The sequence below is a fragment of the Sardina pilchardus genome, chromosome 19 (genome assembly GCF_963854185.1).
Source record: "Sardina pilchardus chromosome 19, fSarPil1.1, whole genome shotgun sequence".
NCBI lineage: Eukaryota > Metazoa > Chordata > Actinopteri > Clupeiformes > Clupeidae > Sardina > Sardina pilchardus.
The window spans coordinates 29,888,153-29,901,982 of NC_085012.1; the positions used below are offsets into that span (position 1 = coordinate 29,888,153).

General features: G+C 42.2%; 1 protein-coding gene across 2 annotated transcripts in view; it reads left to right on the forward strand.

The window, feature by feature from the left end:
* Nucleotides 1–13,474, forward strand: part of LOC134066280 (cAMP-responsive element modulator-like) — a 38,073-nt gene extending 24,599 nt beyond the window's left edge. For both annotated transcript variants that reach the window (XM_062521565.1, XM_062521566.1), the window contains exon 8: nucleotides 13,223–13,474. In XM_062521565.1, coding sequence (XP_062377549.1) covers nucleotides 13,223–13,367 — 145 coding nt within the window. In that variant the 3' untranslated portion in view covers nucleotides 13,368–13,474. The remainder of the gene's footprint in view (nucleotides 1–13,222) is intronic.
* The last annotated feature ends 356 nt before the right edge of the window (nucleotides 13,475–13,830 follow it).

The following is a 13,830-nucleotide window of genomic DNA, read 5'->3' on the forward strand; positions in this document are numbered from 1 at the left end:
AAATGCAAATTACTGTAAGTTGAATGGGCTTTTTGGATGGGCCTGCTGCAGGTGAGAGGACTGAAATCCTAGGGTTTTCTTTTATTGTTTTTTATTGTTTTTACAAAGTGCCATTGATACATTCTCTTTTAACTAGTTGATTAAAGGTTTATGGTGTCACTTATATGTTTATAGGACAAAAAACGAGCAAAGATTGACGTGTGTTTGGAACAGTTTTTCAAATCCCCAGGGAGGGATTTAGACTCCAGAGGGTTAATCAATCTAGTTCTGGGAAGTCAGGAAAAATATACGTTTTGGATATTGCCGAAATGAGATCGTTTTGTATGGTTTTAGACATGCCTGTAAATAGTGACGAATTGTTGTCTGAATCAGCCCCCTCGTCATGCCCCCTGAAAGACAGTTCTTGCATGCCCAGATAGGCAGCATCAATCAAACGCTTCACGGTCTCCCTGTTCTGGCGCACCTTTGCATTATGCTGTGCAGTCTGCAACCGCACACCTTCGTCCATAACCTGATCAAGACAATTGGCATTGTGCCCAGCAATGACAATCGGATTACAGCTTCAATGTGCTCATCACACGAATCGTGGCGTTTTGTTGCCCTATCCAAATTTCCAAATTGGCGTTTTGTTGCCCTATCCAAATATCAAAATTGTCAGTAAATCCCTGAACTGTCCACGTTCGTGACTTCCCCATTAGCAGGCAAGGCCAGCAGTATAGCCGACTGTTTTCTGTGCTACCAGTTAGCCACGAGTATTTGTCATACCATGTAGCATTCACTACACTAGATTTAGCATTACCATCTTTTTTTGGAATATGGATTTTTGGAACTGGTCTTCCTGCTGCTTTGATCCTAACCTTTGCACTGTAATTGAATGTGTAAAATGGTTTGTTCAATAAAAACATGGACAGCGTCCTCTGATGCCATTGTAGTCTTTATTTCACGAGCGATTAGCAATGTAAAACAAGCCTCCCGTTCAACACATTATTCTTCTCGTTGTGGACGCAGATCACGGTCTTGCACGGTGTAATCCAGAGGAGCTAGCTGCTTATTGGTTCACCGTTGGCGCTAAATTCCAGAGCCTCTGGCTAGACCCGCCCACTCCAACGGAGGAGCTTCCTCCCTTGCCCATTGAAAACGACGGGGTTCACGAGCCGCTGGGGTCTGAGAAGTTTATAATGGACTTCAATGAGGGGTTTGAGGAGGAAGCTCCTCCGTACAGTAATTTTGAATTGCGATAGGGGGTGCTGTTGGCATTTTGACCTAGGAGAACGATTTTAGCTCATTCAACGTGTCCAAATAGTAATATTAAGAATAATTTATCAGATAAATTAAAAAAAAAAAAAAAAAAAAAAAAAAAAATCCCTGAAGTTTTAGGGAGGTTGTTCCTCCCTTTCCTCAATGGAGGAGCCTCCTCTGCTAGGTAGCTATAGCCTAGTCTGTCAAGGGTGATTAGGCTAATATACATTTATTTATTAGCTCAGGGGAGGGTATTCCATCCTATATGATCCTATCCAGTGAACGCGCTTCATTCAGCCAAATTGTAGTAACGCGACGCTTTAAATTCTCAGTAACGATAACGGTGTTGCAACAATGAGAAAAGTAATTAATTAGATTACTTCGTTACTGACAAATTAACGCCGTTATACTCAAACGCCGATACTCCCAACACTGGTGACGACACCGGAGCTTACCAAAATGGCGCCCATGGAGTCATAGAACGGCAACTTCAACATATTGTATTATCCGGCCTGTGATCCATCTTGCTCTGTTCTAGAATCTTTGATGTACAATGTGTGAAAGGACGACAATATGCAACCCACCAGGCCAGCACTAAACTCCGAGCATGGTAAACAAAATTGGATATTTCAGGAGGTAAAAGCCCCGGTAAGAACCAAACCAGATTTTGTTCAAATCTACACACCTATGGCTACTGAAAAAATGTAAGGTTCATTTATCAAATGTTATTTTAAGGTATTAAAAAACATCGTTGTTTTAGAATTTCCGAACGAAAGGGACGATACTTGGTGCTTTTATGATTCCCTTTTATGACACCTTCTTTGAAACATATTATCAATTAGCGACAACCTTTTTGTATACTTGTAGGTTGTAAAACATCCAAAAGGTTTTGAAAAAGGTTATCAGTGAAAATGGAAACCCTGTAAATGAAGCCAATCCATTCTGTTACTTTTTGCTTTTGGACAGTAAAAGTTGTGTTGTTGCTGAGCTACTGTAGAATTTATTAGTGGGCTTCATCCAGCAAGCCCACAGCATGGCAAAGACCCCTTCTTTATTATTCCCGTTCACACACTTTTTGAGATCGCCTCTTCTCCTAGAGTGTTTGAGCTATCGACACGGTTCCAACACTGAAAATTCAGGCCTGAGCTGGTGTATGTTGCTCATAGATTTCGGGCGGCTTTTTTCAGTCCCATTGAAAGGAATGGTGTGATGTTCAGGCATTGTGACATCACAGCTCCTTACCCTACAGTCACACAGGCTACAAGAGACAGCGACAACTCCACCAACGTGCCGTTGAGTGGGGAGGTGATTCGCGAGTGATTGACGGCTAACGATTGCTACGTGCTAGGTGGCTGACCGATAGCTCGTACATACCTTCAGATATATTTTTTGATTACAAAACCTGGCTTTTTGGATTTTAAAGTTCATATTCCTCACTAAAAGTAGCAAAATATAAGGCAACAAACCCTGAACTTACTTGTTAATACAGAAATACTGCCTTTGATTAGTTAGCACCGCCATCCTGGATAAAATGTTCAACTTTACTTTCAAACAAGGATCGTCACGCTTCCTTCACGCCGATTGGCAGTCTGTCGCTTCGCTCAACATTTGCATAAAATAGCCATCTTGTCTATTTTGGCCCCGCCTTGCTCGCGGCAGCGGCAAGCTCGTCGCTTGTCGCTGGCAAACGTTCACTCCCATTGAAAATGAACGGCAGCCTGTCGTTTTGTCGCTGTCTCTTGTAGCCTGTGTGACTGCAGGGTTAGCTGCTGTCTTGATTGCTTGCAGCTGGCAGATGCCTGGGCTGGGCTGGCCTGGGCTGGGCAGGACAGATTATTCAGTCCCGCTCCCGCAATAATGTGCCAATTTTTGTCCGGCTCCCGCCCGCATCTGCACCGTAAGATCCCGCTCCCGCCCGCAAGACGCAGTAGAGGTCATTTCGCTCCCGCAATGTTCAGTCCCGCTCCTGCAAATCATTGTAATTTTTAGCATGGCCTGAATTTCATTTTTCACAACAGGGGGAATTCCCCCCCTCAGTGACTCCAATAAGGGGGGATTTATACAGTTTGGGGGGGGAGAATTATACAGTTTGCAGGCAACGCTACTTGTAGGCTTAAACCAGTGGCGGCCGGTGGTTTTAGAATTAACTGAGGAAGGTGCGCGCGCGGTGGGTGGTCTTTCAGAGGGAAGTTGTTAAACCCACATTATGGTTATGGATATGATTTAATGTCAAAGTAAGTAAACTGGAATTAATAAATAAAATGATTTGTACCCCAGCTTGTTAGTATACTTTTAGAATCCTGTGCTGTTTTATACCCCTCCACTGCAAGACATAATGCATGCACTGAAAATGTGCTAGGACTTTTATTTTGATATGGGTCCTTAGAGTTTCTGAGTAGAAAGTTGTTAGCCGTTTGTTAGCAGCTGGGTACAAGTGTCAAACTTCTAAAGCAAAGGCTCTACTTTGATGCCCCCAAACCAGGGGGGTATTCCATTAACCTCTCTAATAAAGGCGGCGCTTAACAAAAATAACCTGGCTTGAACTAGCGTCAACTTTTACTTGGGGCTGAAGCCGTTCCATTAACTTATGTTAGCTGCATCTTGGCCTCGTTTATTCAAACGAGGCTTAAATCAGCTTCATGTCTGCTCGTGCACGAGGTAGAAAAGTAGACCGAAACCGTAGATTGAAGAAAAGAGGATATATGTCGTAAAATTAAGGCAAACTAGACGATTTAAGTTCGAGTTACAAGCGCCATCTACAGGATTTTCATCGGAAGTTAAAAAAATAGATAGTTGCCTACATAAAAGGATAATAACGAAATTGGAGGCTACTGTAAATCGCTAAACAGTAGATAACAGTATGATGGTTTGAAGGGACTTTGATTGTCTTCACTCTGAACAAAACGAGTGCATAAGTAGGCTATTTAAACTCAAAACAACTTTGGCATAGGCTATTCAACAATAAAGATAACCTACGTTTGTAGATTAAAAGGGTTCACTCTGAAATATTTTTTCGGTGGTCATAAAATAAATTAGTATATTGTCCTGGGAGTATTGGGAGAAAACCTAGCCTATTGTCTCCCATAAGCATAGGCTATAGTTCTGCCAAAGTGTTTGTGAAATATAATTATCTGAAATGCAATATTGGCTCAATTTGTCATTTAATATTTAATTTGTGTAGTACAGTTGATTTGATATCCATGAATTATAGGCCTAATCAATAGACTATATGAAGCGGTTTTAATTATTATAGCCTTTAAAAGGTTACAGAATTAGGCTATAGGCTAGCTTGCCTTGCATCATATAGTCTTTAGGATGTGTTGGTTCAAAAACTATTTTAATTCAATCATTCTTCCAAGCGATAACCTATATACATACACTACTTTTTTCTAATTCACAAATGGAATACTGAAAATCATTAAACAACATGAACCAGAACAGTGTGATACTTGTAGGCCTAACAATAGACTGGGCTAAAGGCCCTTGAACCTTAAAGAAAACTTTGGGCTAAAGGCTCAGATGAAGAGAACTGTGGAATAGGCTGTAGCCTACTTGTTACATTGATTTAATTAATAATTAGGGCTGGGACTCGATTAAAAAAATTAATCTAATTAATTAGAGGCTTTGTAATTAATTAATCGAAATTAATCGCATTTTAATTGTATATAAATATATGACCTGAGAACAGTGAGAAGTATTTTTTTTTTCACATGGATTTTTAGTATAGCCTACTATTGGATAATGACTGAATACATAGGCCTAAGCTTAAGCAACAAAAATATTGTTTATTAATAAGTCCAACAGACCAGTGCAATTTTTGCCATAAAGTGTAGCAATACCATATTTACAAATAGTACATTTTCAGAAATTCATGTAGCCTATAGATAGGTAGACCTTCTGTAAACTATAATACTGTGATATCCTGTTAATTGTGTCACCTGTTACCTTGAGTTGAGTTCATGAAATTGTTGTGTCCCTTTAAGGGGAACTGGGGGGCGGAGTTTACGTGTGTGCGTGTGTGCTTGTATGCGGTTCTGAGTGTGAAGTTTCTTTTAGGTCTATGAAAGTTGGACATGGAATTAGGTGCGGTGGATTACTGTTATTAGCGTGAGTTGTGGCTGTAACAGCAACTCGGTTGCTATTTAATAATAAATAAAGCTCAGAGGTTTCCCTCAAGTGTCTGGACTGGAGTATCACAATACTTTGTCCACGCTAGCAGCTAGCTGCTTTATGTTTTGCACTGAGGTGATACCTGTGGTGATACGTCCTTGTTGCATAGGTTGCACACAACCATGCTCTTATCTGCGCTTCCATCCGTTCGTTTTTTGTAACAACATTTCCCATCCACGGGGCCAACCAACGCGGTCACATCAGCTTCTTTGTTCATGTTCACTGTGCCACTGTGGTTTGTTTTGTCTGAACCTTACCGTCTATGGTCTGAACCGAACTACTTGGTGCTCCAGTATAATCGGTCCGTCTGAAACTCATCCAGTGAGAAACGTTCCGCGGTGCAAAAATAAATAGGCATACGATTAAAATGCGTAAATTTTTTTAACGCATTAATGTTTGTGTAATTAATTAATCGTAATTAACGCGCTAAAGTCCCTAGCCTGATTACCATCGACTTTCAAAGGCTCTGCGAGACTTTAGTCTGACCAACAGCCTGTGCTAACACGGTTTCTTGCCAGCGCTGGTTGACCCGCCTCCTTTAAGTGCCTCGATTTGCTACTGGTAGATGTCAGAAAGCGGATTGCCGAGTTTAAACCAATAACAACACTCTTTCCGCTGCCTTGAACGCGCCTCTACCCAGAGCCGTTGGAGCTGCTCAAAGTTGATTGGTTCTCGACCAAAGGGGGCAGTTCCGCAGATTTCGGGAACTCAGAAATCCTTCTCAATGAGCAGTTGACCAGACCAGCAGCAAAAGCCTGAAGGCGTTGCGTCACTGGGAGGGCGTGCCAGGCTATAAAGTCCCGGCCCTATTAATAATATTAACAACTGGCCAAGAACAGAGATTAAAGGTCAAAAGTCAGAACAAGAGAGTAAGTGTGACTGTAAGTGTTTTGTTTGTGTGTGTGTGTGTGTGTGTGTGTGTGTGTGTGTGTGTGTGTGTGTGTGTGTGTGTGTGTGTGTTTGGTTGGAGAAGCCTGTCCAATCAAGGTTGTGTGGTTGAGTCAATGGTCATCAAGTCTATAGAGGTTCACCACATCTCCAATAGGGGGTGAGGCAAGTCTGCCAGGTTCTCCATATAGCCTAAGCACATACAACCTAAAAATAAGACAATAGAAGTTACTCAAGTGGATAGCCAGTAGGCTGTAATTTATAATAAGTAAAACAAAGTCAAATGAATTTGCTAACTGGCAATAACAGAAGTGATTAAAAAAAACATGATTATATGGTAAAAAAGAGATGTGAATTGAATGATGCACATGACCTAAAAAAAGGCTCCAGAAAATCTTGGGCTCATATTTGGCAGGGTGAGGGGCTTCGCATGCTTTTTCATCTGCAGATCTCCGTCCTTTAGCTAACCATGATTGTACATAGCTTTGTGGATTGAAGAGTTCCAGTGGTGGCCCAATGCTTTTCAGAAAGACTAGGTTAGATAGTCTGCTGATAGCTAGGGAGTTTCTTTTGGCTGTGAGAAGGTCATTCATCCAACTGAAAGCTGTCTCACATTCACTTGTGGACACTGCAATGGTATGGGTTGCTTTAAGAAGAGGCAATAGGGCATTTGGGGTCTGGGATGCTCTCAGCTCTTTGTACTCTCTGAATGCCTGGATGCTCTCTCTCCTATCTACTCTTAGAGTGTCACATAAACGAAGAACCTCTGCATCACCATGCTGTATGTCCATATCTTCCCCTGGCCAGGTGTCTGGTTGAAGAACCCTCATGTCTGCTATTAGTTTGCATTCTCTCTGAGTGCTTTGCTGACTCACATGAGAAGAGGTTGCAGGAGTCATTCTGGAGCTCAAATTGTCTGCCATGCTGCGGAAGAACTGGGCAGCATTAATCTTAACTACCTTGCCATGTTCATGCAGACGGACACTGTGAAAAGATTTTTCTCTCTGCCTGCAAAACCACTTGTGTGTGGGGACCAGGAGTTGACATCATGGACTCAAACACTCAAATCTGTCGAGAAAGCAGCTTCTCTGCTTCTGGCAAGGTGGTTTCTCGTCTTTTTAACATCCTGGAGAGATCACTCAACTCAGTTAGTGCATCATACATAACTCCGAGGTTTATTACAAAAGGCACAGAGGTGAGGACTTTTTCGAGGCCCTACCTCTCCAGCAAACCTTCGTCCACTCTCCCACCCACCTCCCTTACTGATTGCATCTCTGAGATAAAAACCTGGTTCACCCAAAACTTCCTTAAACTAAACAGTAACAAAACCGAGGTCCTCCTCATTGGTACTAAATCCACTCTATCCAAAACCGACAGCTTTTCTCTTTCTGTTGATAACTCCTATGTTTCACCCTCTCCTCATGTTAAGAGTCTGGGTGTCATCCTTGACAGCACACTATCCTTTCAATCCCACATCAATAACATCACTCGGTCTGCTTATTTCCACTCTACGTAACATCAATCGCCTTCGCCCCTCCCTAACCCCCCACACTGCCGCCATCCTTGTCCACAGTCTCGTCACTTCCCGTCTGGATTATTACAACTCTCTCCTTTTCGGCCTCCCTCACAAATCCCTCCATAAACTTCAACTGGTCCAGAACTCAGCTGCCTGCATCATAACCCGAACCCCCTCCATTTACCACATTACTCCTGTCCTTCATCAGCTCCACTGGCTACCGGTTCAGTTCCGCATCCAATTTAAAGTCCTCCTGTTTACTTTCAAGGCCATTCACAACCTTGCCCCCCCATATCTGTCTGATCTCCTCCATGTTCCCACTCCCTCCCGCTCTCTAAGATCCTCTTCCTCCATACACCTGTCCGTCCCCACCGCCCGTCTCACCACCATGGGGAGCAGAGCATTCAGCCGCTCTGCTCCCCGTCTCTGGAATTCACTACCACCCCAACTCAGAAACATTGATTCATTCCCCCATTTCAAATCACAACTCAAAACACATCTGTTTAAAACTGATTATTCCATTTGATGCTATTCCTCTACCCATTTCTGCTGCTTTTTATATGTACGTATTTTATCGTTGTGTTTTAAATGTTTTATGTATGTACGTATGCACAGTGACCTTGAGTGCCAAGAAAGGCGCCTATAAATAAAATGTATTATTATTATTACTCCTGTCCGCGAATGTAGCAGGCAGGCATTTTGTAGTAGCCTAAATGTACTAGGCTACCTTTCATAATAACATTGTTTATTGGCAAACGTAAATGGCTACAGACCACGGGCTAAAATTGCTGCTCTTCCACAAGCACAAAAAACTAAACTAGACTAGAGCACGACAACTTAAAAGTAACAATATGATAACCCGTTGCCCCCGCCCTCGCTCTCCCAGCCTGATAGAGCAAGGTAGCCTAATAGGCACACACACACACACACACACACACACTCAGAACACACAAACAATGCACACATCAATAACACACTGGTCGTTACACTATATTGTAGGCCTACTTCACGCTAATATTTAATTTGCGGGAGTGCAGGGTATCCCACCGCCCTCCCGCACCCGCGAGTGCACTTCATCATCGCCCTCCCTCATCATCGCCCTCCCGCTCCCGCAAAGAGCTTTTGAAATTTGTCCCGCGCGCCACTGTTTTGCGTTGGGACCCGCGGGACTCCCGCAGGAGTGCAGACCTCTACTGTGTGTGACTGTGAAAGTGTGGGAATGTAACTTGTGTGTGCAGCTAGGCTGCAGGATCCAGCAGGAGCGTAGGCTGCTAAGGAGCTTCCAATGGCAAGTGCAAATGTTGTGTTCCTCAGCGTCTCAGCATAATGACAGAGAAACTGGCTCTGTTAATGCATTGCTAATGTTGTCAATGACAACTCGCTGTTTTTATTTGAATTTATTTTATTATTATTCTCCGTTTTCAGCCGTCTCCATCTTTCAACGGCATCTCCTATACAAATCCTTTTTACTTTATCACAAGGTATTTCGGATTCATAACAAGTTCTTTTAGGTTTCGTAACATTAGACATGTTTTATCCGACACGTTTGTAGCTGCTGCTGTGGTAACTAGCAGAGCTGACAACCCGGGTGCCGAAACGCTACTGACTTTGTGATTAGTAGATAGGTGGAGGGTGACGCATCAGGTCAAAACACAACATGTCAACATCAACATTGTTGAGGGCTGCACTTTTTTAAATTACAACATCCTGGCCGGACTACTGTTGTCAGTGATAAGTATTTTGAAATTAGCATGATTTCTTAATGTCTAGTGACATATTAGGGCCATTTTATGATTAGAATAGAAGAAAGAATAGAATATATACTTTTTTGATCCCGTGAGGGAAATTCAGTTCTCTGCATTTAACCCAATTTAACCGAATTAGTGAACACACAGCACACAGTGAACACACAGTGAGGTGAATCACACAACCCAGAGCAGTGAGCTGCCTGCCCAACCAGCGGCGCTCAGGGAGCAGTGAGGGGTTAGGTGCCTTGCTCAAGGGCACTTCAGCCGTGGTGGACTGGTCGGGGATCGAACCGGCAACCCTTCGGTTACAAGCCTGATGCGCTAACCAGTACACCACGGCTGCCCCTAAGATTAAGTGAAATTAGGGGTGTGCACAGTGCTGCCGCTAACGACTAATTTTCTAACAACTAATCTTTCCATGAATTTTTCGGTTAGTCGACTAATCTAAGCGACTATTTTTATGTTCGTTATTTTGTTGTGTCCATTTTATTTTGAACTCAACTGAAGGGCCTAAACATGACATATACTGTAGCCATAGATAGGTATGCTCATATCAATATCAGCCTTTTGTTAGAAGCTCATAAAGGCCTATGTAGCCTTTTAACATTGTAAGCATAGGCCTATATAGCATTTCCATTAGGCTATAGTATACTGTAGTTGACACTATGGGCATAATTCACCAGATGTATCCCCTTACTTAACAACATGCTTGTGGTAAGTGTATTCTGTGTTGTGAGTTATGCTACGATCTGAGATGCGTTCCGCACAACACATCAATGTATTTCGTTCTGTGTTAAAGATGCCGTCTTAATGACGCGCACCTTGATTGTTGAGATCATAGGCCACATCAAGTTCGTTTCAACAGTTTTATGTATCAATGAATAAACGACACGCAGTTGTCAGCGTGAGACACTCTTCACTTTATTTATTGCAATTCCCACAATACAATATTAGTCAGAGTCTGAAATAGCCTACTAGCTCAGCTCCCCCCGCTTACTGTAGCTCTGCCTAATAATGAATCGTGCTGAAAGCAGGCAGGCACGCAGGCTATGCTGTAGGGCTGTCAAAATTGCTCAAAAATGACGTTCGAATATTCGCTCCAAAAAAACAGATACATCCGACTATATTCGAATATCTGGTTGCGCATTTTGTCAATGACGCGCATTACGTCAATAACAGGACAAATTAATACAAAGAGAAACAACTACTTGTAAAAGGTAGTTCATCTAAGTATAGACATATTTGACAATGCATTGCCTACTAGTAAGTAAATCAAAGATCAAGACCGCAGACTTCACTCTCGCTCGCTCTCTCGCACTCACACACACTTTCTCTCTCTCACCCGAACAATTTTCATTGTTTATTTTCATTAGGTTATTGACATAACATTGACATAGTTTGTTATTGGTTTTCTCCTTAATGTAGTCTGACCAACTTAAATTGTTCACTGTTAAATTAATTATTGTATTGTTTTTATTTGTGTCACTTTGCACAAACGCGTCTGCCAAATAACCAGAGGTGGAAAACCAGCTTCAGTGAGTAAAAGTCCAACCATATATTCGCCATTTTCATGCTAACCTCAGACACTTTCCGCTTTGAAGCTTTGCTGGGTATCAGTATATCCGGTGTAAGCGAATGCTATGGTGATACGGTTACAGTGCTTGAGGTAAGATTAATATTTCACGTGTATTTATTACATTAATTTTCCTTGTTATCGTTGGCGATCATTGCCGTCACGTAGCTGCCTTGATTTGAGAGTAAAGTCAGTAGCCTAATCCTTAACTCATTTACTGCCATTTGCTGCGTTTACATGAGAGCTTTAATTCCGAATAAAACCAAGTTAAATCGGAATAAAAGTTAATTCCGCTTTAAAAGAGACCATGTAAACGCTTATTCCGCTTGAAAATGATTATTCAGAATTAAACTTAATTCCGATTTAAGTGGTTGGTTTATTCCGATGTTAAAGCGGAATTAACGCACTCCTTGATCATGTAAACCTTTATTCCGATTCAAAGTTTATTCCGTTTGTTTGGCGCATGCTCATACAAGGAGGAAGACGCAGCGCATGCTCGTTTCATTGCTAATTCGGCTCCGTCTTCTTCCCCCCTTCTCCGGCACTGTTCTCCTCCTCAGCTAGCAAACGTGAAGCTTGACAATATTCTCGAGCTGCTGGTTAAATAGTAGGCCTATTATCAGAATTACTGCGAAAACCGTTTTCATTATGTTATTGCCCATGCTATAACGTTAACCCGAGATGGCAAAAAAGCCGCTAGCCAGCTAAAGTTTGTTTTCTTCCGGTAGACCTTAATTAGGCTGCGTTCATGCACCGCCTGTCCAATCGGAACCCTTCCCGACCCCCAGACCTTCAGCGGAATACAATAAAGTGGAATTAACCTATGCTCCATGTAAACGCCAATTCGGAATTATAATTTCCATGTAAACTCGAAGGAGAATATTTTAATTCCGATTTATTTAATTCTGAATAAACTAATTCGGAATTAAAAACATCATGTAAACGTGGCAAGTGTCGTCTAAAAACGTCAATTTAAACACGTACGTTGACTGCCATTGACGTCTAAAGACGCCAATTGCGTTTTTCAATCGGGAGGGCTCATGGGAGGGCTTGGGAACGATCTGGCAGAGCTTCACTAAAAATCAGGCTTGTAAACAGACTGTTATTGTCCGGTGAAACCATGTTGTTTTGACGTTGACATTTTCCTGTTCATTTCTAATAAAAGCGAGTATCACACACGCAAAAAAACCCCCAGTGTCACAGCATTGCATTAAGCCTAGCCTGCATATTCGCCGGAAATCTAGCACACACGATCATCATTACTGTATATTATTCTCATAGTATCAACACATGTCAACATACTTTCATACAAGTCAAGTAATCTATTGATGCACACCCGCACGATTTCACTCACAGGGCAGCACCGATTTCCATTTCACAGTTGATGCAACGTGTGCGTGCTAGCTGGGTGGATATCAGAGCTGCTGTGTGACATTTACCCAGGCTATCCATGGTATTGGTTTCTTTGCAGTTCTTACATTTCTTTCAGCTCTAGCACTCTGTACTACCTCTACACTGACACTCCTCCCACTTTTTGTCAAAAGGTAGTTTGGCTTTGTAGTTTTCTTTGAGAAGCTATTTCCGTCAAATTGATTTTCTAGTATTAGCTCTCATTGGGCTGCCTTGTGTGACTTCTAGGGAGGCGGCACGGGAATGCTGCCGGAAGAAAAAGGAATATGTCAAATGTCTGGAAAACCGTGTGGCTGTTCTTGAAAACCAAAACAAGACACTCATAGAAGAACTCAAAGCGCTGAAAGACCTATACTGCCACAAAGCCAACTAGGATCAGGGGGTGATGTGAAAAGGGACTTTTAATCTGCAATTTGTACAGGATGCTATGTAAAAGTTTGGGTATAACAAAAAACAAACCTATCTAGAAAAAACAATGTGATATTCAGCTCTTGTTTGTATACAAAGACACAAACACACACTCACACACGCAAAAGGCATTAGTGAACATTGTCAGAAGATGGCGTTGTCAGTGCTTGGGCTAGTCATGACATCTGTGCAACATAGCCTTCTTAAGTATCAAGACACCTGTGGAGTGTGGCATAGTGCTGCCCTTTCTGTTGCTTATGCTTTGTGCAGGGAGGCTGCAAAGGAGTGCAGGCGGAGGAAGAGGGAATATGTACGCTGCCTGGAGAGCAGGCTGTCTCTGCTGGAGGTGCAGAATAAGAAGCTGCTAGAAGAGCTCCAGTACTTGAAGGACATCTACAGTGTCAAGTCAAACTAAGACGTTCTTCAGAGTCTACTTGCCAGCAATAAGGAACAAACGGAGGAAAATCACAATGCTGCTTTGACTACTTTGCCTTTTCTCCATTTTCACTGTTACATTCCTCTAAAATGCTACACAGCATAATTTGCTTCACTACTTTTGCCATGGTGCTCATATAAATATTTATTACTGTTATGTAATTTATTACTGCTATGTTATTTCTATGATAACATAGCAGTACCCCCCCCCCCCCCCCCCCCCCATCATACACACACACACACACACACACACACACACACACACACACACCACCAGTTTCTAAAGGCACAAGAATGAGCATAATAAATGGCTGTTGTGTTTTAAATTTTGTAAAACTTTCCATCCCTGAACACAAGTGAAAAAGGCACAGATGTTTTGGTCTGTTTTGTAGTTTTTGAACAAGTCAGTCATAGTCAAAGGTATTTCCAACCATTTGGTGTAC